The sequence below is a fragment of the Vigna umbellata genome, chromosome 5 (assembly GCF_029865625.1).
Source record: "Vigna umbellata cultivar VRB3 chromosome 5, Vumbellata_1.0, whole genome shotgun sequence".
In the NCBI taxonomy this organism is placed as follows: Eukaryota; Viridiplantae; Streptophyta; class Magnoliopsida; order Fabales; family Fabaceae; genus Vigna; species Vigna umbellata.
Window position 1 is genome coordinate 41,988,322 of NC_142169.1, and position 24,212 is coordinate 42,012,533.

Consider the following 24,212-nt stretch of genomic DNA (forward strand, 5'->3'; position numbering starts at 1 on the left):
ATATGAAGTACTGTGGTTGTCTCTGTGTTCTGGTGTTAATAGTGCAAAGTAATGTGTTAAGTGAAGACATCGTCTAATAAAAACTACATTCTCCATCATAATGAGACTATCAAGTTTATTTATCTGCATGTTATATATATATCCTATCGAATTTTGCAAAGGGAAAATCTTTATTTTATATATTTTTTCTTATAAAAAAATATTTATTTTATAGATAGATGGTTGCACACCCATCTCGTTCATCTATTAGGTGTTAATGTTAGAATATGAATCTAAAATTAAATCAATAATTAATTAATGAGTAATAAACTTTTTTTTAATACAACAATTTTCAATTTTCTTAGAACAGTAAGCGGAAGTGTATTTGGATTGATCATTGGGAACAATGAACTGGTATCAAATCTTTTCACTTTAGAGAAACTTAATGTTGTCTCTTGATTTTCTCTTTTGACAGGGAGAAATAGAAAGAAATAAGAATAACGTACATGTTTACATACGGAGATCATGATCCATTTATGTAACTTCTCTATCGGTTAGTTTTCTTATGTTTCAATATTGTAATTTGGTTCTTCAAGAAATTAAAATAGTGTTTTTGGTCTCTATATAGTAATTCTTTCGTACATATATGTCCTTAGTCACAGCTTAATTAATTAGATCACTTTAATAAATTGACTAATAAAATAGAATGAGCCTAACACATTCAAATGATTTGTTATATATATATATATATGAGNCTTTTATTATCACGTTATTTTTTATTTTAATAAACATAATTAACATCTAAACCAGGCTCTTACAACTATAATATAATATTAAAACAAAAATAATTCATCCACACTTTAAAGAAAGCAAACAATTATGTAATACATAATATAGTATTATTAAAAGAGATTAATACAGAAAATTAAATGTGTCAATCTGTCAGTAGAATAAATATGGCAATTAAGTTAAGTACATATATCAGTTATTCAATTGAAAAGTAAACATGAAATAAAAGTTTGACACAAAAATAGTAAGATAAACTTATATTAGCTCAACTTTGAATAAAACTTTAAAGAAAGTTATAATAACAATAAAGTAAATTAAATTTCTTTATATGTTAAATTAGTATATATTGTAACATTCCAAAAATACAGCAATGAACCATATAATCGAATAATTACATTTAATAATATAGCAGATCAGTCTTACACTATACAAGAACGTACGGTCTCGGTCGAACGACCTTGCAGAAAGAGTTACTATATTTAAACAATACATAAGTACGAGTCTGACCGAACGGTTTACAAAAGCCAAATACCGAACGGTCAAACATACAAAGATGAGAAAGAGGTGAAAGACTGCCTCATTACAAAAACTACTCTACTGACCGAACGTCCTAAGGTTCGGTCTTAACTTCAACTTCTACCAAATTTTCTTCTTCCATTGTATCTTCCAATAGCGCGTCCCCTTCTGCTCACATCCATACGGATGATCATTGCAACGACAAGACGAACGTACAAAACAGACACAACAGGAAATACAGGGTAAGCTTATGTAATTTAATTCATGCTTAGACATACATTTCAAACAATCCAATACACAAGATACATTTCATCATGCATATCATACAAAACCTATCTGTCCAAAGTACCCCTAAGGACTAGGACCTCCTGTCGTTCCCACACATGACCTACCCTCCTCTACGTGAAGACGAGTACCCACGGAACATCAGGATGAACAGCCAGCTTAGCATGCCCACAGTCATACTTTACCAATTTCAATATTCAAGCATGAGTCGTTCCTCCCCGGAACGCTCGTCCAAAAACCACAACCTTTCCATATCTCATTTTCTTCATCTTTCTTTAATAATCATCTCACTTAACCATTTCACACAAAGATCCGTTCGGATACAATTTACCGAACGTTCAACCCTGACTCAGAACGAGACTGAACAATTGGAGCGAGACCGAGAGATCTCCAGTTCCAGAATGAATTTAGACCAAGAGGTTTACTATCGGTTTGAGAAAGAAACCAAGTACAATCTAATATCACTACCAACGAATAGAACGAACGTAACTTACAAAATGAGTCAATTAGATGAACTGACTCTTAAGAGCTTTAACCGAACATCTAAAAGACCATACTCAGCACTAAAACTGCAGGCCGAAGCCAATAAACACAGACACTCCAAGAGATTCAAAGAATAATACGTAGAGGAATTCCCATGAGTAAATCGAGCGTTTATGAGAACTTAGATTATTTAGATTTAGTATCAAGAAATACGAATGTTAGTTAAAGACTAAACACTATAGTGAGCGAGCCCTAGTGGTTTGAACGAACGCTCGTATTAGAAATTTTAGTTTAAGGAGATAGAACGAGTGCCTGGTGTAAGACCAAACACTTGTTTAGGACGAACACTTGGTATAAGACCAGGTGTTGCTAAACTTATATAAAAGAGGCTTGATAAATATACTAACATACTATTATATTAGTATTTAAGAATAACTAAAATACACAATTTCACACACACACACACACACACACACACACACAGATATATATATATATATATATATATATATATATATATATATATATATATATATATATATATATACATACTTAAGTTCATAACAGGATATTAAGAAAGAACTATGCTTGGCCGAACGCTCAAGCACAGTATTCCGAAATGCAAACGCTCGTACTCGACTAGAATTCTTCCCAAATGAAAGAATCCAATTCTAACCCAGTTCACTCAGAAAACCGAACGGTCGAAGACTGTTCAGTAACGAACATACACTATCTTAGGGAAATTTCATATTCAGAATTCATATGTAATCAATTTCATTTCTTAACGTATAACTTCATCACTTTACACATTCATAGCATAATCAATTTTTCATACTTCATATAGTTCAAACATCTCAACCATCATACAACATATTCATTTAGTCAATCCAACGAACGTGCATACATCACATAATCATATAAATTAAATTAAATAAGCTTCCCTTACCTCTAGTGTGAACGATCGTCCTAGAGGCAGAAACTCAGTTCGTCGAACTACGATTCCTTCTACCCTCAACGCTCAACAATTCTTCGAACCAAAAATCAAACAACAGACCAAAATGGTTCAGAACGACACTAAGGACTCATGCAACCAGAACTTGGTTTGCATGTTTGATAACAGTTGAAAAACTGTTATTTTCATGCTTAAAATTGATACTAAAAGCAACATTTAACACTTAGAAACTAGCTTGAAATCATGCTTTTGGTTATATTTTTAGAAATAACAGAGCTGGACAGGTTTATGCTTGATTTCAGTGTTTTTGTGCAGGTTTTAAGGTGAATTTGGTGAAAGAAGTGAAGAAGGACAGATATGGAATCAGAAAAGACATCAAAAAGTGCAAAAGAAGAAGCCGCAACTGCCGCTCAGCGGCAGTTTACCGCTGAGCGGCACTCAGGCAGTCACGTTGGATCCGCTGAGGGGTGATTTGGCCGCTGAGGGGAAGAAAACAACTCACGCACTTACCGTTAAGCGACACTATTTTGGGCTAGGGCCTAATTTTCTGTAATTTTAGAATAGTATATAAGCTTTAGGACGTCCTAGGGTTTGTATCTTTGGCAGAGACGAAGCAAACACTCTCTTTTCCACCCCTTGAAGGAAGATCTTTGATGCTCAAGCTACCTTCTCCTCTTTCTAGGGTTTTATCTTTCATTCTTTCATTATTGTTCATCTAGTTTCACCATCAATATGGTGAACTAAATCTTGTATTGTTGTTGGGGAATCAATGTAGTCTTGTGAAACTCTCATATATGGAATTTGATTTAATGTCTTATATTAAGATATATGCTTTCTTTCATCTTTAGCTAGGGTTTTTCCTCTTTGCTTATTGCTTGCTTTGTTTAACTCATTCATTGCCATGATTATTGATTTTGTCGATACGGGAACGTACGGGGAAGTCTAGATCTGGGGAATTTCTCCCAATAGCATATTGGTTGCCTTTAAGCTCCTGCACTTTAAGAACTAATTACTAGGAATGCTAGGAATTGTATGAACTCGTAATTAGGGATAGGCCTTCTTGCAAGGTGATTTAGAGAGTGACATTAGCATTGATGATAAGAATGATGAATTCCTAAAAGTATATGAGAGTGGATAAGATGAAATTGATAACCCCAACAACATACTCATCCATATAATTCATTGAAGTGTTTGTTTTGTTCTTTTCCATTGATCAACATTCATGCATACATGTTTAATTATTGTCTTTTGCATTTAAAAACTTACAATTAAATTGTTCTTAAGTCTTAAATAATCAACAAATCACATAGCTAAACTAGGCCAAGAGTCCTTTGGGAAAACGATACTTGGTCTTACCTTGTTTTATTACTTGATACAATTCGGTCACACTTGCCGATTATTCAACAAGTTTGTGGCGCCGTTTTTCGGTGTTCATAAATTTGTCATCAAGTTTTTGGCGCCGTTGCCGGGGACTCGTGGTTTAACTAGTTCATTTGTGTGATTATTGATTATCTTTGACTTGAATTTTGAATTTTGAATTTCTGTTTTTATTTTATTTTATTTTCTGTTTTTATTTTTATTTTTCTGTTTTTTGTTTTTATCTTCTCATCTCAGATTTTATATCTTCTTTTATATCTTTTTGTGCTAACCAATTCTTCTAGGGATTTGTTTGTTTGTGTTTGCAGGAAGCAATCCGAACTAGAAGAAAGAAAACTGCAGAACCTCTTCTTGAAGGTTTAGACGAGAGTAGACGGAGGAGAAGAATCCGTACATCTAGAGAACTTTTTCCTCCTCCGGAAACTTTTTTACATCCATCACCACAAGGTTCTGACCATAGCACTGAAAATATGGAGAATAATAATGCCTGAAGAACTCTTGCAGATTACACAAATATAGCTGGACCTCAACACTTTAACAGTATAGCAAGACCAAGGGTCAATGCAGTCAACATGGAGGTTAAGCCAGCATTAATCCAACTGGTGAAGAGTAATCAATTTAATGGGTTGTCTCACAAAAGCCCATATGAGCACCTCACAACTTTTAATGAGATTTGCAACACGGTGAAAATAAATGGGGTGCCGGATGAAGCAATCAAACTTAGCTTGTTTCCATTCTCACTAGGAGGCAATGCTAAGCTTTGGTTAAATTCTTTTCCAGAAGAAAGCTTTACAGAGTGGGAAGTAGTGGTGACCAAATTCCTAAATAAATACTTTCCACAATCAAAAGTTAATAAAGGGAAGCAAGAGATTTCAGCATTCAGGCAAGGCATGGAGAAATCACTGGGGCATGCATGGGACATGTATAAAAGCTTATTAAGAAAGACACCCACGCATGGCTTTGATGATGTCCAAGTAGTCCTAACCTTCCTTGGAGGTCTTGGTCCACAAACCAAGATGATGCTTGATGCCTCAGCAGGAGGAAATATCAAATGGAAAACTCTAGAGGAAGCTACAGAAATCATTGATAATATGGCTACTAGTGACAATGAGCTCAACAGTGAAAGAGGAGCTCCTATACAACAAAAAGGAGTTCTACAATTACAAACCCATGATGCCTTGCTAGCACAAAATAAGATACTAACTCAACAACTGGAGACTCTTACGAAAACTCTTGCACAACTACCAAAAGAGTTAAAGATTGTTGCACAGGCTCAATCACAGTTGTGTGAATTATGTGGAGGTGACCATATCAATGGTCAATGCGCTTTTCCAGCAGAAACCTTAGAGGATGTAAACTTCATGGCCAATCAATACCGTCAGGGGAATTTTAATCAAGGGTGGAAACCACACCCAAGCATTGGTCACGGACAAATTGGGCAAGCTGGACAAACTGGGCAATTTAATAAGCAACAGAAACAACCAACCTTATGGCAACAGATGGCTATACTAAATGAAAGGTCAATAAGGATGGAAGAAACTCTTAATCAGTTCATACAGAAAACTGAGTCTACTCAAAAGAGCACTGAGGCTTCTATTAAGTATTGGGAGACTCAAATGGTTCAGATTACCAAGCAATTGGAAGAAAGGTCAAACAAAAATTTTGGGGCTAATACTAAGATTAACCCCAGGGAAGAATGCAAAGTGGTGGAGAGTACAAATGATGAGAGAGTTGAGTTAAAAGAAAAGAGAGAAAAGAAAGAAAAAGAAGAGAGAGAAAAGAGAGAAAAAGAAAAAGAAGAGAGAGAAAAAGAAAAAGAGAGAAAAGAGAAAGGAGAGAGAAGAGAGATAGAGAGTAATGATATTTTTCCTTTTCCAATGAATCAAAAGAAGCAATTTGATTTTACAGAATTATTCAAGATGGTGGACAATGATGTACCTTGGAATCAGATACTACAACAAATTGCAGTTTATACTAAACCTAAAGAAGAAGTCTCTACAAGGAAAAGACGTAGAGAGGATGATACAAAAAAGTATAAAGCTGTTAAAAAGGAGCCATTCCCTCTAAAGGCAAAAGATCTAGGAGGTTTCTCCATTCCATGCACAATAGGGAAGAAGAGGATAAACAAAGCCTTACTCGATTTAGGATCAAGTGTTAACTTGATACCTTATTCTTTACTGGAGCAGATCGGTGATGTTGATGTGAAACCTGTAAAGGTTAACTTAGTAATGGCAGATGAATCTTCAAAGGAACCCTATGGAATAGCAGAAGATATTATAGTTTGTGTGGGAAAACTCCAGTTCTTGGTAGACTTTGTGGTGATGAAGATGGAGACTGAAAAGATACCCATTATTCTTGGAAGACTGTTTATGAAAACGGCCAAAGCTATCATTGATGTGAACGAAGGTATAGTGGTGCTCCAAGATAGAGAAGAGAGAGTTGTTGTAGATGTCTTCAAAGATGAGAGGCAGATGCAGGAGGAAGAAGCTAGTCATAAAGCTGCATTTCAAGATGTACTCATGACTAGCTCTCAAGATGAAAAGCCCAAGGTTAAAGGTAAACATTGTTTATTGTTTCAGGTACCGAAAAAAGAGAAGACTGGAAGAGGAAGGAAAGTTCCTGATGACTGGATGAAAGAACAACTCCAACTGGGTACACCTGTGAGAGTCAAAAACAAATTGTGGGTTGTGAAAGGCTATAAAGAAAAGGAGATGATAGAGATAGAGTCTCCATATTCTAGAAGAGTCAAAATAGTACACCGGAAGCAGTTGAGGAGTTGGTGGAATATGGACATCAACCAGGAAGAAGGAACTTGAACTTTATTGGGTCAAGCTAATGACGTTAAAAGAGCGCTTGCTGGGAGGCAACCCAGTGATTTAAGGACTTTTAATTTTTTTTTTGGTGATGTAATTTTGAACTTTTGGACATTATTGCTGTAAATATTTTGTTGGGATATAGCATCTACTGAAGGATGCTAGGTGGTGAAGTATCCACTGAAGGATACTAGGTTTGTTACACCTACTGATGGGTGTTGGTAAGAAAATTTTGCACCTACTGATGGGTGCTGGTGGATGTTGGGTCAGGCTCGTGACGTTAAACAAGCGCTACCTGGAAGGCAACCCAATTGATTGATTATATTTTTGTTTGTTCTGCTGTAGTTGCATAATAGGATTTTGCATGAGTAATCTGAGCATATTATTGCAGGGAGTAAGTGAGAGGCATGGGTAGGAGGCACCTAGGTTAAGCTAGGAAGAGGAAGAGCACTTCCCGAAAGTGCCGCTGAGCGGCAAACTACCGCTGAGCGGTAGTGTCGCAGACTGGGCTTAGGTTGCCTCTCAGCGGGACCCGAGCCCATTAGGGTATTTTTATACCCTAAGCTGCGCCTTAGTGTCTCTTTTCAGATTTTTCTTTGCACACACACTCCTACATACTTTTTCAAATGTTCTCTACAACTTTTCCCTCATCCCTCTTGAGAAAATCTCTCTTTCACTCATTTTATCACTAATTCCATCTAAGTTTGGGGTAGGAAGAGAGAACATCATAGCTTGAAAGCATTCTCAGTTCATCTAGCATCTCCACCCAAGTAAGTCAAGCATTTTTCATTCTAGGGTTCTTGAATTTGAATTTGATTGTTAAACCATGAATCTTTAGGGGTTTTGATTTCCATGCATGATTTGATGATTTAAGTGAAGTTTGAACCGATTAAACTGAATGATTTTGATTTGAAAAACTGAAAATTGCATGTGGGTGGAGTTAGGATAGGTTAAAACGAAATTTTTAAAGAATCTGCAGATTTACCGCTAAGGGGTAAATTACCGCTGAGCGGTACTCTGATAGATAACAGATTTTTGCTTAATTGTGTTCTGGATTGCTACACTGGTGGCGCTGAGGGGTGATTTTTGACCCTCAGTGGTGGTTTAGCCTCGAAATAAGGTGTTTTCTATGTTTTTACTAATGATTAACAACATGTTTTGTGGTTTGGTATCTGTGTTTGATGTAGGAATGGCATCCTCTTCAGGCAAAAGATTTAAGACCATGGCATCCAAAAGAAATGAAAAGGAACCAGAACAACCCCATTCTAGTAGGTTCCTATCTCGCAAACATGAGAAGCACTTCAAGGTGGTCCAAGATAGGAGGTTACTGATGGAGAGAAAGGTGGGAATGATACCTAATTTTGCTCCTCAATTTGGAGAGCAATTGTTAGGGAATGATTGGGGAAAGCTAGCCACATACCCTTCACCTGCCAATATAGCTGTGGTAAAAGAATTCTATACTAATGCTAGAAAGATTGGTGATTATCCAGCTGAGAATTACTTGGGCTATGTCAGATGCCATGCTATCAGGTATGATCCTGATTCCATCAACAACTTCTTGGATACTGTGTGGGCTGGTGAGCAGTGCCAGTTTGCTCTCTGTATGGAAGAAGGAGTTGATTTTGAGGATGTAGAGAGAGTTTTATGTGTGCCTGGAGGACAATTTCAAAGGAATAGAACTGGCGTTGTGGTAAACATTAGGAGAACTGACTTGACTCCTCTTGCAAAGTATTGGATGGCATTTTCTCATGCCAACATTCAGTCATGTTCTCATGTGTCAGACATTACTCTTAGCAGGGAACTCCTCCTTTATTGTGCAATCAGGAACTTGAATGTCAATATTGGACAGGTAATAGCTGATGAGATAAGGGTGTGTGCTAACATAACAAACAACAAAGCATCCTTAGGACATCTGTCCTTAATCACACACCTTTGCAAGATAGCTGGGGTGGATACTTCATCTCCACCCTTTGAAAGGCCAAGGAAAGCAATTGATGAGGCTTATTATAGACAATATTGTGGAGGTGATGAAGCAGCTCAACCAGTTCCACCACGCCGTACTCGCAGAGAAAGAGGGCAAGCACAGAGTAGGGCATCTGCTGAGACACATGAAGCAGAACCATTCCAAATGAGGGACATGTACATGTCTCTTATAGGTGCACAGTTACAGTCTATCCACAGAGGGCAGGTGGCTACTGCAGAGATGATTGTTGGAATGTATGATACACCTCCAGCACACAGGTGGACTATGGAGGAATTTCATAATGTGGTAGCTTGGCCAGAAGAGCAGGTACAAGGAGGCAGAGCTGAAGCAGCTGAAGCTTTAGCTATGGAGATGGAGGAAGAAGATGATGAAGCGGATGATGAGCACGCATTTGAGGATGCTGCAGAAGAAGAAGAAGAAGAAGAGGATACAGATGACAGCTCAGATTGATGGGGAGCTAAGATAGCATTTACTGATGAATGATATCATGACTAGAGCAGGACTTATGCTTTTATTTGGTTTTGTGTTCTGAACTTATTTACTTTTGTTTTAGAATAGGGTTTGATGTACTCAATTGGAAACTTTGTCTGGTGTGATGGTTTGCTTATAATTGTGATTGTTTGATAAGTGATGCTTGATGATACTTTGATGTGGATTGATGTTGAGCTGTGCACATTACATGCTTGTACAGGTGATTCACAAGCTTTGTGAACAAATGCATGATGTTGTGATTGTGATTGTGATATTAAGCAGGATGTTTATGTCAAATGTGAATGAGCTTATATGTGAGGTTTTGAGCTTCAGAGTTTTTGTGATTGAATGCTATTCCTTTGGAAACATGAATGACTTTGCCCAGGTTTTCTATGATTGAATTACTTGCTTGTTTGCATCATATGATCAAGGCCATTTGTTGGTAACCCTTATATTAGCCAATTTCATGATTAGCCACTAAAAGAGAACACTATGTGTTCTATCCTTTGAACCTTTAGCCTTGAACATGATTTGGAAACCCTTGTTGAAAAGCTTTACCTTGAGTTAAGTAGAAAATATTTTGTGGTATTGATAAATGTTCAAGTTTGGGGTTGTTGGAAAATAGAAAGGGAAATTGAAAGCATTGAGCTAAGAGCTAAGAATAAGAATGTGAAAGAGCAAGAAAAGAGAAGAAAAGAAAAAGCAAAGCTCAATGCAAAGGAAAGTTGGGAATAAATAAGAATGATTGTGTTGATATGATTCTCTTAACTCAAGGGTTTTGTGATCCAGAAAAACCAATTTTCTTGTTAGCCCAGCCACATTATAAGCCATTGAAAAAGTCCTTGTGATGATGCATGCTTGTGAATTTATTTGATTGTGGTTAAATGAAAGGCAAAGACGATTCATGTGACATTGTGATAGTAGAGTGAATGAGTGATTACCTCTTATACACTTGTGTTTGAGTGAAACACTTTACCTAGTGAGGAAATATTCATTGAGCACATGAATATCCATGTTTAGTTGATTGATCATTCATGAAAAATAGCATTTGTTGGATATTAAGTGACTTTGTGAACACCAAAGCATGTGTACATCTTGATTGAAATCTTTGTCATGAGTTTGATTGAAGTTTACTTATCTTGAAAAGAGGATTTTTGAATGAGTGAACCATTATAAGGATTGGTAGAAGATTGAGTTACATCTTGTTTGCTTGAGGACAAGCAAAGTTCTAAGTTTGGGGTTGTGATAACAGTTGAAAAACTGTTATTTTCATGCTTAAAATTGACACTAAAAGCAACCTTTAACACTTAGAAACTAGCTTGAAATCATGCTTTTGGTTATATTTTTAGAAATAAGAGAGCTGGACAGGTTTATGCTTGATTTCAGTGTTTTTGTGCAGGTTTTAAGGTGAATTTGGTGAAAGAAGTGAAGAAGGAAAGAGATGGAATCAGAAAAGACATCAAAAAGTGCAAAAGGAGAAGTCGCAACTACCGCTGAGCGGCAGTTTACCGCTGAGCGGCACTCAGGCAGTCACGTTGGATCCGTTGAGGGGTGATTTGGCCGCTGAGGGGAAGAAAACAACTCACGCACTTACCGCTGAGCGGTAGTTTACCGCTGAGCGACACTATTTTGGGCTTGGGCCTAATTTTCAATAATTTTATAATAGTATATAAGCTTTAGGACGTCCTAGGGTTTGTATCTTTGGCAGAGACGAAGCAAACACTCTCTTTTCCACCCCTTGAAGGAAGATCTTGGATGCTCAGGCTACCTTCTCCTCTTTCTAGGGTTTTATCTTTCATTCTTTCATTATTGTTCATCTAGTTTCACCATCAATATGGTGAACTAAATCTTGTATTGTTGTTGGGGAATCAATGTAGTCTTGTGAAACTCTCATATATGGAATTTGATTTAATGTCTTATATTAAGATATATGCTTTCTTTCATCTTTAGCTAGGGTTTTTCCTCTTTGCTTATTGCTTGCTTTGTTTAACTCATTCATTGCCATGATTATTGATTTTGTCGATACGGGAACGTACGGGGAAGTCTAGATCTGGGGAATTTCTCCCAATAACATATTGGTTGCCTTTAAGCTCCTGCACTTTAAGAACTAATTACTAGGAATGCTAGGAATTGTATGAGCTCGTAATTAGGGATATGCCTTCTTGCAAGGTGATTTAGAGAGTGGCATTAGCATTGATGATAAGAATGATGAATTCCTAAAAGTATATGAGAGTGGATAAGATGAAATTGATAACCCCAACAACATACTCATCCATATAATTCATTGAAGTGTTTGTTTTGTTCTTTTCCATTGATCAACATTCATGCATACATGTTTAATTATTGTCTTTTGCATTTAAAAACTTACAATTAAATTGTTCTTAAGTCTTAAATAATCAACAAATCACATAGCTAAACTAGGTCGTGAGTCCTTTGGAAAAACGATACTTGGTCTTACCTTGTTTTATTACTTGATACGATTCGGTCACACTTGCCGATTGTTCAACAAGTTTGTGGCACCGTTTTTCGGTGTTCATAAATTTGTCATCAATGTTCACAAGAACGAACGACTAGGGACAAGAAACTTACCAGTATCAGAACTCGGAACTGCTCGGTTCAAATTGAAGCTTGGGACGCCGAGAGTGCTCCTACGGTGCCTGAACGGAGATCAGAGTAGAGAATTTGTGAGTTTTCTTAGAGAGAAGATGAAGGAGATGTAGTGAGAAGGAGGAGAAAAAGGTTTTTCAGATTCTGGGAAGAAGGGTGCATGCAGAGAGTGAGACAGCAGTTTTCAAAAAATCAGTTTTGCTTCCCTCGTCCAAAACGAGTGTCCGCTCATCTGCCGACACCTGCCTTCCACTATCTGATTTATGATCCTCGTTGCTTGACACCTAACATCCGTGCAGAGGGATTTTTGGGTGCGTTTTAATGAGGTATGACATATATAAATTAAGAAAGTAGGTTTTTTTATTGTAAATAGTTGTTTGAATTTAAGAAAATAGTTAAAAAAATTTAAAAATAAAATAATAAAATAAATTATATTAATAGTGTAACATCCCAAAATATAGCAACATACCATATAATAGAATATTAACATTTAATAATAACTCAGATCAGTCTTAACATCTCAAAAGAACGTACGTTTCTGGCCAAACGGCCATACATAAGCTACCAAATTAAATTCGTACCAGATGAGAGGAAACGTGACCAAAACCGTTTACAAAAGCCAAATACCGAACGGTCACTTAAACAAAAGAGAGGAGGTGACCGAAAGATCACCTCACAATAAAATACTAACTACAAGCCGAACGTTCCTATTGCTCGGTCTTCACTTCCACCTCTATCAAATTTTCTTCTTCCAGCGCATCCTCCAACAACGCGTCTCCTTCTATTCACATCCACACGGATGATCATTGCAACGACAAGACGGACGTACATAGACGAGACAACACAGGAAAACAAAGGGTAAGCTTATGTAATTTAATTCATGCACCGACATAATAGTTAAACATTCAAACACCCAAGAGCAATTCAATATAAGTATCATTACAAAACCTATCACTAGACTGACCGTCCGGACTGTATGAAATCTGTGTAGCTACAGGCGTTCGTGCATCCGGGTGATGTAATAACTGGGATACTCTCAATAGCTGCCACCCGAGGTTAGCCCTATCTGTCCAAAGTACCCCTAAGGACTAAGACCTCCTGCCGTTCCCACACATGACCTACCCTTCTCTACGTGAAGACGAGTACTCACGGAACATCAGGATGAACAGCCAGCTTAGCATACCCACAGTCATACTTTACAATTTCCAACATTCATATATGAGTCGTTCCTCCCTGGAACGCTCGTCCATAATCCACAACATTTCCAAATTACATTTTCTAAATCTTTCATAAATAAATATCTCGGTGAGCTATCTCGTACAAAGGTTCCAACAAACGTTAAAATGACGAACGTTCAACCCGAACTTAAAACTGGGCCGAACACATAGAGCGAGACTGGGGGATCTTCAAAGTTGAGAATGGTTTAAGACCAAGGGTTGACATCGAATTCTAAGAAAAGGTAGCGAGTACAGTAATATATTCCAAGGACAAGTGGGACGAACATCCATTTCAACGTTGAGTCAATTAGATGAACTGACTCTTGAGAACTCACTCAGAACATAAAGAGACTAAACCAAGGACTTGGACTCTAGGGTGAAACCAATGAATAAGGATATTTTAGGGCATTCAAAAATTGGTACTTAGAGTGATTCACATGCAGAAAATCGAACACTTGTGTTTAATTGAGGGTAGTATCAAGGAATCGACATGTCAGTCAAAGACGGAGCACTCTAGAGAGCGGATCCTAGAGGCTTAAACGAACGCTCGTATTAATAATTAACTTAAGGAAATGGAATGAGTGCTTGGTGTAGGACCGAGCACCGATAACTTAGCATGAAAAGCTTTGATAAATATAGTACAATAATATTGAAATAGTGGTTACGAACAATAGAATATACAATTACATATATACTTAGATTTATAACCAAACGGTAATACCCACTGTGTTTGGCCGAACGCTCATACACAGTATCCCGAAGTGCAGACATTCGTCCTCAACTAGAATCCTTTCCAAATAAAAGCATTCACTACAATTCCAACCTCACTAGAAAACCGAACGGTCAAGGACCGTCCAATGACGAACGTACATTATCATATGGAAAGTTCATATTCAGAATTCATTTTCATTCAAACTCATTTCTCAGCATATAACTTCATAATTTCATACCATAGTACATTTCATATTCCTCATACATCAGCTCATAATAATTATCATATATCAAATAATCAAATATCACAACAATCATGCTTCACATGCAACTCAAGGAACGTCCATGCAGCACAGTAAAACATACAAATTAAATTAATAAGCTTCCCTTACCTGGATACGTGATTGAATGTCCTAAATGTAGGTTCTTGGTTCGTCCGACTACAAACTTTCTACCCTCAACGATCAATAGTTCTCCAAACTAACCAAACAGCAAGAAACCAACGTAACTTAGACTACACCCTCGCATGAAACCAAAACTTGGTTTGCATGTAACAAAAGACGAACGACCAAGGACAGATACAGTTACCCGCTCAAACTTGAAATTTGTTCGATTCAAGAAGAAGCTTGGGACGCCGGGAATGCTTCCACGGTGCCTAAACAGTGATCGGAATAGAGAAAAGGTGAGTTTTGGTAGAGAGAAGGGAGAGTTTCTAAAGAGAAGAAGGAGAAATGGAAGATCAGAGGTTGGAAAGGAGAAGGTACATGCAGAAGAGAGTGTGTATGGGTTTTCAGAAAATCACTTTTGTTTCCCACGTCCGAACGGACGTCCACTCTCCTGCTGACACCTGCCTTCCACTATCTGATTTTCGAAACTTCGTTGATTGACACTTGGCGTCTGCGCAGAGGGTTTTGGGTGCGTTTTAAATGGCTCTAACAGGAGGGTTTGAGTGCGTTTTTCCGAGGTTTGACAAATAGAGATAAAATTAATATTAAATTTTTAATATAATAACTATAGATGAATTAATTTTAATTGACAATTATTTTTCTCGTAAAGAATTTAGGATGAAATTTATCTGACGTTTAGTTAAGTAAGTTTTATGTGCATAATCTATTTAAATAATTTGGATGAAAATTTATATTACATTGCTACACAAATTTACTTTCTGTTTTCTTATATAATATTCAATTCATTATTTTTTATTTTTCTTCAATGTTATTTTTCATAAATAAATAAATACAATAAGTTTTCTTACATTTTAATTATATTGTTCTATAGTTTTATATTTATCTGTATTACTATATGAAATTAATTAACTATTTTTGTGTTGAATAAGAGTACATAATTATATTAGAAATATAATCTTGATATATTCCAAACTTATCGTTAACTTTATAAAATAATATTATTAGTCTATTTTAAAATAATAATCTTAATTTAAAAATTTTGAAAAATAAAAAGAAAATAATTTACAGTCATTAAAGTCAAAATTTACGAAAGTTATATGAATTAAAAATTCTATATAGTTAAATAAGTTATAATATTAAAAAATAAATTTATAATGTTATAGATATTAAAAACATAATTGTCTTCTTCGCAGCCTTCTCGTGTTTCCATCTTCAATGTTTAATTTTTTATTGTACAACCTTGAACAAAAAATTGAAGGCTTCTTCATTAGCATCAAAATTGAACTCAAAATCAAAGTAGATTACAAATAAAAGCAGAGACATACGATTTTGTGTTCTTGGTAGTTGACCAGTTGGTGAGTTCAGTTATTACTTGTATTTTATTTGTCTGTTTTTCATTGAATTTGGGATAATCTTTTGACTCCCTAAGACATCCTCTATCTGTCTCTCTTTCTGTATTTCTCTGTCTCCCTTTCTTTTTCTCTCTGCCTCTATTTTTACTTCATTCTGCCTCTGCTTACACTGGTTAGAGATCTTCATTTGCTTATGATACTGAATTTGTTTCCTTTTCTTCTGTAATTGGTTGTTGGGTATGCATGTCTTTTGATTGGCTTGTTAAATTCACATGTGGTGGTTTGAATTAATAAAAAACTGAATCTTTAACACCCATTTCTTTCCTTTTTTCTTTTCATTTTTCTTTCATAATTTCAGTAGTTCCATTGCAATTTTGATGATCTACTCTGGTTGCCCTTTTGGGTGATTGAGTTTCCTTAATTGGGTTTTGTATTTCAGACTGTAATAATGATTCATATTTCTTTACTTTTATGAAACAGTTCTTTGTGCCTAATGAAGGGTGGCATTTAAAAATTAAATACTAATCTTGAGAAATTGAGAAAGAAAAGGAGTTTCTGGCTTTGAAGGGCTCTGTTATGATGACCTAGGAATTTAAGGCTTGTTGCAGACTTGAGTTCTGAAAAGATTGAAATACAGCAGTAATTTTGAGGAGTTGTGAAATTTTGTAGTGTTAAGATTTGAAGGCAAAAGAGAAATACTGTCAATGTGTCAAGCTTGATGAGTTTTAAATGAGGAGAGATAAAATTAATCATTTGCTAGATATGTTTCATCTGTGACCTACACAAATTTCTGTGTTGGATGGTTGCAGCAGTAACATTTATCAATGATTTTTTTATTTTGAAGTTATCAATATGGTCACTGCATATGTTATGACCTAGAAAACAAAATTGAGCCTTTAAATTTTGTTGGTTTTCTCATATATGTTACTAATAAGACAGACTTTGATTTTTGTATGAAAGCCATCTTGTACAGTCTTTGATCATGTTTTTTTGGTTGTTGGTAGCACAGGAACAATGTCTGACAAAATCACAGCTGAAAACCTTATTGAAAGCCTTGTGGACACATTTGTTGAGAAGAAAAAATCTGTACCATTCTTTGAGGGTGATAAGTCAGATTCAGTGGGTTCCCAGATCAATAGACTGTTTGGACGTGAGAAACCAGTGCACCATATTTTAGGGGGTGGAAAATGTATGGTATTTAAACTATTTACTTCTCTATAAGTTCCTTTAGGAGAATAGAGTAAGAAAAAAAATGAAATAACTTTTTCATAAACAAAAATCAGCTTATACTGTATTAGCATTAACGTCTCCCATTATAAGCAATTTCATAGAAGTTCTCCCATTAACGTCTCCAAACTTTATTTTAACTTATCCATAACTAATTATATTTTATTAAGAAATTTGGTTTTCCCTTTTGTTTTCCTCTTCTAAAAGTGCTCACAGATAAATCTATTTAATCATATACTGTATTAGCATTAACTAAACCATTTAAATAATCTTTTGTGTTTGCCTTTGAATGTCATAGCTGCTGATGTTTTGTTATGGAGGAACAAGAAGATTTCTGCAAGTGTTTTAACTAGTGCAACGGTTATATGGGTGCTTTTTGAATGGCTTAACTACCATTTTCTTACTCTTTTATGCTTTGCATTGGTTATTGTTATGCTTGCACAGTTTCTATGGTCAAATGCTTCTGGCTTTTTCAACAGGTTATTCATGCATCTTTACCTCTTTTTGTTTTCTTTTCATCAATGTTACCCAACTTTTCAGCTTTAACTAAGTATGATTAGTTGTTTATGTTAACAGACTGCCATCTGATGTACCCCGTCTTGTTCTCCCAGAAGAACTGTTTGTGAATATTGCAACTGTAGTTGGTGGTGAGGTCAACCGGGGCTTGAGATTTCTTCAAGATGCTGCTTGTGGAGGAAACCTGAAGCAATTTCTTATTGTATGTTTGCATTTATGTTCAAACACTTTGGTATTGTCATGTATAGTTTCTTTAGTTTCTAACTTTTGTGTTTGCATCAGGACTTGCTTTTCATTTAATTCATTTACTTTGGAGTTTTCTGCATAGTTTTTAAATAGTTATGTTATTTATACCTGCCAATTTTCATGGCACATGCTTGTTTGATCTTTTCTTAATGTGAGGCTCTATGTTGGTCTAACATTGACAATACCATTATATTCCCTATATTCTTACATAGTTTTAGTCTGTTTAGATCAATGACAGGATCTTCCATGCCAAATCACTGAAAGCGAAGCCACTTTAGAGTCAATTAAGAGTGTTTCAATTTATATCTTTATATTAATGTTTGTTGAAATAGGTGAATATTTTGATTATATTGTTATAAAAGAAATGACATGAGTCAATCTGCTTTTATTTTACTATAATGAATATATAATATAAATTAAAAGATCAAAACATTTTTTAGTGAGTTAATGCACCTAATTCACAAATCCATGGTAAGTTGAGCCAGGTTATAAAATTTCTAGCTCGCTGAAGTTGGTTTGAGCTGACTTATTTTTAGATCAACCTGTAGTGAGTTAGTCCATATAAGTCGGGTTGACTTACTTTGACAGCGGGTGAAGCTGTGACAAATAAATGAATAGATTTGTTGCTTTTTCTTGATTTGGGGTATCATATTTACATAGCAAATTAACAATTGGAATGGTTGATATCTTGAATTCACACCATAACAGAGCAGTTCCACCACCTACCTCTTGTTTTTAACCATTTACATACCTAAAAAATGAATTTATTTCTACATGTAGTAAAGAAAAAAAGACATATTTCTCCATGGAGTTTGTGATCAATGGTCAAAACTTCCCCAGGTTGTAGGAGCTTTGTTTGCTGGTGCTGTGATTGGAAGCTGGTGCAATTTCATATCTGTCATCTATATTGGTGAGAGACCTGCCTTCTTCTTTTGATGGATTCATTATTCCTTTGATTTATAAATTGTTCAACATTCTTTTGTATCTAACACTTTCTTTATAACACACTCTCTACTATTAGTTGAAACTTATTGAAAATTGCAAATTTTGATGAGTCTCACTTAATATGTTTTTCCTGATTTGAAAGTAGAAGCTACTGAAATCTGTGATTTCTAATAATTTTCAGTGAATAATAGTAGACTTTAGAAAGATAGTAAAATGTTCCTTTGCTTTTATTATTAGGATTATTACAGCTTTGTGACTTAGCCATTGTAGGGGTGAGGTTGTATACATTTGAGCTTCCCTAGAGCCACACCATTGGTCTGCAAATTTGAAAAACTGTTATATGTTTCAACTAATAAGTAAAAACAGTTACTTTGGCCTTCAAAAGTGTAATTTTAGTCTTGTGATTAGAAAACCCCCTACATAACATAATTACTATATTATTTTGGTCTTTAGATTTGATCCCTTTTTGTCATTTTAAATTTTAATCTCTGAACTTAACCATTTATTATTATTTTAGCCCCTAAAACTAGCCATTTATGATCATTTTAGTCATGAATTTGGATTTGGATTCTGTGTTGAGGTTTGGGTGTTATTCCTGTGCTGAACCTTCAATATACACTTATGGAGACTGTGATTTTGATATTTTAAGTGTAGTTAGCTTTACAAATCAGAATGACAATGTGTCATGTAAAGGGTCTCTAACTTTTTTTTTTAAAATTTGTTATTATAAATAAATAAATATTAAAACATATTTAATTATATCAATATTTTTAAAATTTTCAATTGATTAATTAATGCCTCTAATTAGATAAATTAAAATAGTTATTACATTTGCATTAAAATATTCTATTATAATTAATAATTAGAATTTAATTTATAAGTGTAAATGATTTAATTTATATTATTATTACATATTTGAAAATATAATATAAGAAAGCTAATTTTTTAAATTATCTTTTATTTTAATTTTTCATTTAGAAAGAAAAGGGGTGAGAATCCCCTTTTGATTTTCCAATTTATCATCAAAACATGTTCTCAGGTTGAAAATTTTAACACGATTGAGATGTTGTGATCTGTTTTGCCACCTGTATGTAGGTTATACCTTATTGCTGAGATAATATTTTTCTTTGCCATGATTGATTGATGAGGAAAGATTTTTTGCTCTTAGGTTTTGTTGCAGCACATACCCTTCCAGTTTTCTATGAAAAGTATGAGGATGAAGTTGACAACTTTGTGTACAAGGTTTTTGGTCAGATGCAACATCACTACAGAAATCTTGATGCTAGTGTGCTCAGCAAAATCCCCAAGGGAAAAGGGAAGAAACATGAATAGGCTTCTCTTTATGGCTTATGTTAATTAATTTGAAATTCAATGTCCATTTCAGCACATTAAGGTACATGGGGTGTTGAAATAAGGTAACAAACCACCAAAATATTTCTCCAAATATGAATGATATTTAGTAGAATAAATAAAATTGCATTTATTCTTGCTGTTTCAACTATAAACTGCAATTCAACTCAGCATATGGTTAATTTTGTTAAGTTCAATGTATCTATTTAGATAATTTTTCATAAACACTTGTGAAAAAGGAACAATCAAAAGGATAAATAATTTTTTCACTTGTTGGAATCTAGTTTATATATAAGTTAATTTATGAAAGTGATCTCACGATAACTTTATTAAATTTTCATACTAAAAGTTTGTGTGGAGAGATTCTTCATAAGTATTTATAGGAAAGAAAAATAAGAAATAAACGAAATATTGTTTTTTCAAAAGTTAAAATTAAACTATTTAGAAGTTAAAAAAGAAGTTAAAGCAGCTATCTGAATTTTTTTTATAAATTAATTTTTGCTCAAATTAATTTTGATTTATTGTTAAAACATATTTCATATATGTTTGGAAGTGTTTATAGAAAAGTTGACCCATTCAAAAATACCGTTAAAATTTTTATAAACAATGATGAATAAATTATTGGTTGGTTGACTATTAATCACCATCATAACCATATGTATGGAAATTTATTTAAAAAAAAAACAACGCTTTTGTTTATTATTTTTCTTATTATGAGGGAATGAATTACTTGGAGTAGATAAAAGAAGGCATAATTCATCACTTGGTCCCTAGTTTTGTACTTTGTCTTCAAAGTCATCCTACATTTCAAAAAAAATTCAGTAATATTCCATATTTGGTAAAAAATAGTTCAAAATGGTTCTTTTGACTTACAATGTTAAAAATATAATCATCTGGCCAAAAGTGGATGAGATGTCTAGTTTTGTAATATGTGGCAGAGGTCAATTAAGATGTACATTTTAAAAATAAAAATTAATCTCGTGGAAAAAGTTTAACAAAGGGTTAAATGAAATCGTGGTTGTACCGTTTCGCTTGTTGTGTGCCCATCATCTACCTTTTCTTCACCTTCATCATCACCCTAAACCTCCATACATACATTATCACATCTCACCTATACAAATAGAGAAACAACAACCCATTACCCATTTCTTCATCCCGAACCCGCAATCAATACACCATTCTAGCACCATCATTTTTCAAGTTCAATGCATACACAATAACACTCTCGAAATCTACCCGGTCATCATCCAAAATCTTCATTCTGTTTTCCTTTCTCCTTTGTCCATTCACGCATAGATAATACAAAAAACAAAGGGGAGTCACCATTCCACCACCACCCAACACAATGAATGCTGTAATCACAAATCAATTAAAAACAAGGAGCAAGGTAAGGAGAATTCCCAAATTGCAAGATAATGAACACCAAAACCTAAAAAGTGAAATTAATCCAAGAAAAGGAAACTCAATTCGCAAACAAAGAAAAGAACCCCAAAACGTAAAAATCAACCCTGATTCAAAACCCTAATATGAAATCCTTGAAATTTGCAAGATCTGAAACACAAGAAAAGGAAACCCAAAACGCTGCAATTTGAAATCCCCTTCTTGTGAAACACTCTCGAACCGAAACGAAAAAGGAGGAGAAACCCTATGTTGCGTCTTCAAGTTGGAGATTTTCACAACATTGATCTGACCTATGTTGCGTTTTCTAGGAATCACCAAGCCACTTTCAATTGAAGACTAGAAATCGCCAATGAATTCTAAGGTAAGGGTAATTTCATTTAACTCTTAAACCTTGCTCACATCATTAATTTTTTTTAATTTACACCTTCAAATATATCAAACGTGCCACCTATTGCAAAAATTGTACAAATCATTCAGTTTTGGTCACGGAGACAATTGTATCGTCATGTTTTTAACGCCGTAAGCCAAAAGGACCATTTTAAACCGATTTTTACGAAATATTAAATATTACTGAACTTTTTTAAAAGATAGAACGACTTTGAACACCGAAACTAAAAACTAAACGATAAATTAAGCCATAAAAGAATACAAAAATACACTTTAAAAGAACGTTCTTGCATCATTCCAAAGAGCCTCGCATTATCGTGCTTTGTGAGATTGAAGGAGTGAGGACTATGACATTGTAAAGTAGAATGGTGGCACAAGGCATCGAAATTCAACAATTATTGAACTTTAATTTTTATTCTTGAATATAATGCACACTTCATAACATGACTCTATGTATGATAAGCAGAGGCGTATTTAGATTCAAACTTTTCCATGCTTTAACAAAAGAGACGAGGAATACAGAGAGATAATAGTTTACTAGTTCTAAACATTTGAAGGGTTTGTTAAATAATGGTTCTTTTATTACTCTAAAAAAATTGGTGTCATATATAATATATTATATTTATATTATTTTCATATATATATATATTTATATATATTTATATATATTTTGTTGAAAATATTTAATATAATTTAAAAGAAATAAATAAATTATCATTTATGAACTATTAATTTTATGAATAAATGTTATTTATGGATTAATGATTTTATGTTTACTATGAATTATTATTTTATTTAATCAAATTTATTACAATCTATTCTATTTTCTTTTTTTTATTCATAGATACTACTTATTGCATGATAAAAAAACACAATAAAAAAACAACTTATCTAAAACTGTTTTGAGTCATTTATTCTAAAATGTCTTTTAAAACGATGATTTTAATAAGGTTTAGAAATCTTTACACTCAATTGATTTCACGGTTTGTTGTATCTTTGAAGAGAAACGTATAATATTTTGTGACCGATGTAGTAAAAATGACGTCGACTATAATCCAAATACAACGTCCAACCCCAAATCACCATGAATACAAACAATCATTAGTAACAACAGCATCCACTGAGACTTCTCACTACACTTCCCCATGCATATATGAGGTCGGATTTCTCCCACATTCGACATCAACATAAACCTCCATTTTTTATAATTACAGTTTTAAAGCCTTGAATAACCTCTATATCTCCATTTATAAAAATTTCTCATAACAACTCCCTCTGTTAACTTTTTTTCTTTAGCTTTCTATTAGCTCCTTCAAGGTTACAAAAATGAGCCATTTCTTTGTAGTTTAATTCTTTGTCATGGTGAAAAGCTTGAAGGAATGATAGAAATTCAAAGAAAAAGGTTGATAGATTTGGATTTCGCACCCTTTCAAAACGTTACACCTCCATTCACCAAAGTTTTGCTTTCCTACAAAGCTTTCTTAATCAAATTCATTTTGATATCTTTTTGTCTTTGTTTTTCTATTAACTCCTTCAAGTTCACAAAAGCAAGACATTTCTTTGTCTTTGATTCAACGTCATTATGAAATGTTTTTGTGATGATTGAAGGTATGATAGAAAAATAGAGCAAAAAGTTAACAGATATGGATTTCAAAATCCTTCTACATTTTAACTAACCCATGGAACTTTTGGTGGTTTGATTTTCATTTAGTGGTATTATGTATTTGTTTTGGTCTTGTTTTCACTTTTGAACTTACGTTCTGTAAAAATGGATTTCTTTTAGAAATCCTTCAAGGTGTTTTCGTCGAATCCTTATAGCGTTCAACGTCCCATTGTATATATGATTCAATTTTTAAGTTTCTTGAAGTTATTTTCTACACAATCAGTGGATCTGATTTATTGTAGAAAGCAACTCTAGAAAAAATTAATAAATGAATCATTCAAATTTGTTTGAAACAACAACATTTATCAAGACTAACCAAATGCTCTTTCCCTTGCACAGATAACGTCGAGTACTGTCCAAATTCGACATGAATATCTTCGTTTCTAACAATAACATTTATCATGACCAACAAACTGCCTTTTTCCATATAAAGTAAACGTCGAGTAGTGTCCAAATTCGACATGAATTTGTTTGTTTGAAACAACATTTATCAAGACTAACGAAATGCTCTTTCCCATGCACAGATAACGTCGA

The 24,212-nt window shown here is 34.3% G+C and overlaps 1 protein-coding gene across 4 annotated transcripts; it reads left to right on the plus strand.

The window, feature by feature from the left end:
* Positions 1 to 15,787: 15,787 nt before the first annotated feature.
* On the plus strand, positions 15,788 to 20,375 carry LOC148198377 (reticulon-like protein B8). 4 transcript variants are annotated; one of them, XM_088114780.1, is made up of 6 exons: positions 15,788 to 15,946; positions 16,948 to 17,132; positions 17,469 to 17,649; positions 17,747 to 17,888; positions 18,773 to 18,842; positions 20,046 to 20,375. In XM_088114780.1, exons 2-6 carry the CDS (start codon positions 16,958 to 16,960, stop codon positions 20,207 to 20,209), a joined length of 732 nt encoding a protein of 243 aa, XP_087970906.1. In that variant the 5' UTR covers positions 15,788 to 15,946; positions 16,948 to 16,957; the 3' UTR covers positions 20,210 to 20,375. The 4 variants fall into 4 exon arrangements, with proteins under 4 accessions (XP_087970906.1, XP_087970909.1, XP_087970908.1 ...); XM_088114783.1 differs by having other exon boundaries at positions 15,789 to 15,946; positions 16,953 to 17,132; XM_088114782.1 differs by lacking the exon at positions 15,788 to 15,946 and adding an exon at positions 15,983 to 16,115.
* The last annotated feature ends 3,837 nt before the right edge of the window (positions 20,376 to 24,212 follow it).

Coding starts and splice junctions, on each gene's coding strand:
- LOC148198377 (XM_088114780.1), top strand. CDS start 16,958: ATGTCTGACAAAATCACAGCTGAAAACCTTATTGAAAGCCTTGTGGAC. Junction 17,133..17,468: donor TATTTTAGGGGGTGGAAAAT/GTATGGTATTTA, acceptor TGAATGTCATAG/CTGCTGATGTTTTGTTATGG. Junction 17,889..18,772: donor ACCTGAAGCAATTTCTTATT/GTATGTTTGCAT, acceptor AAACTTCCCCAG/GTTGTAGGAGCTTTGTTTGC.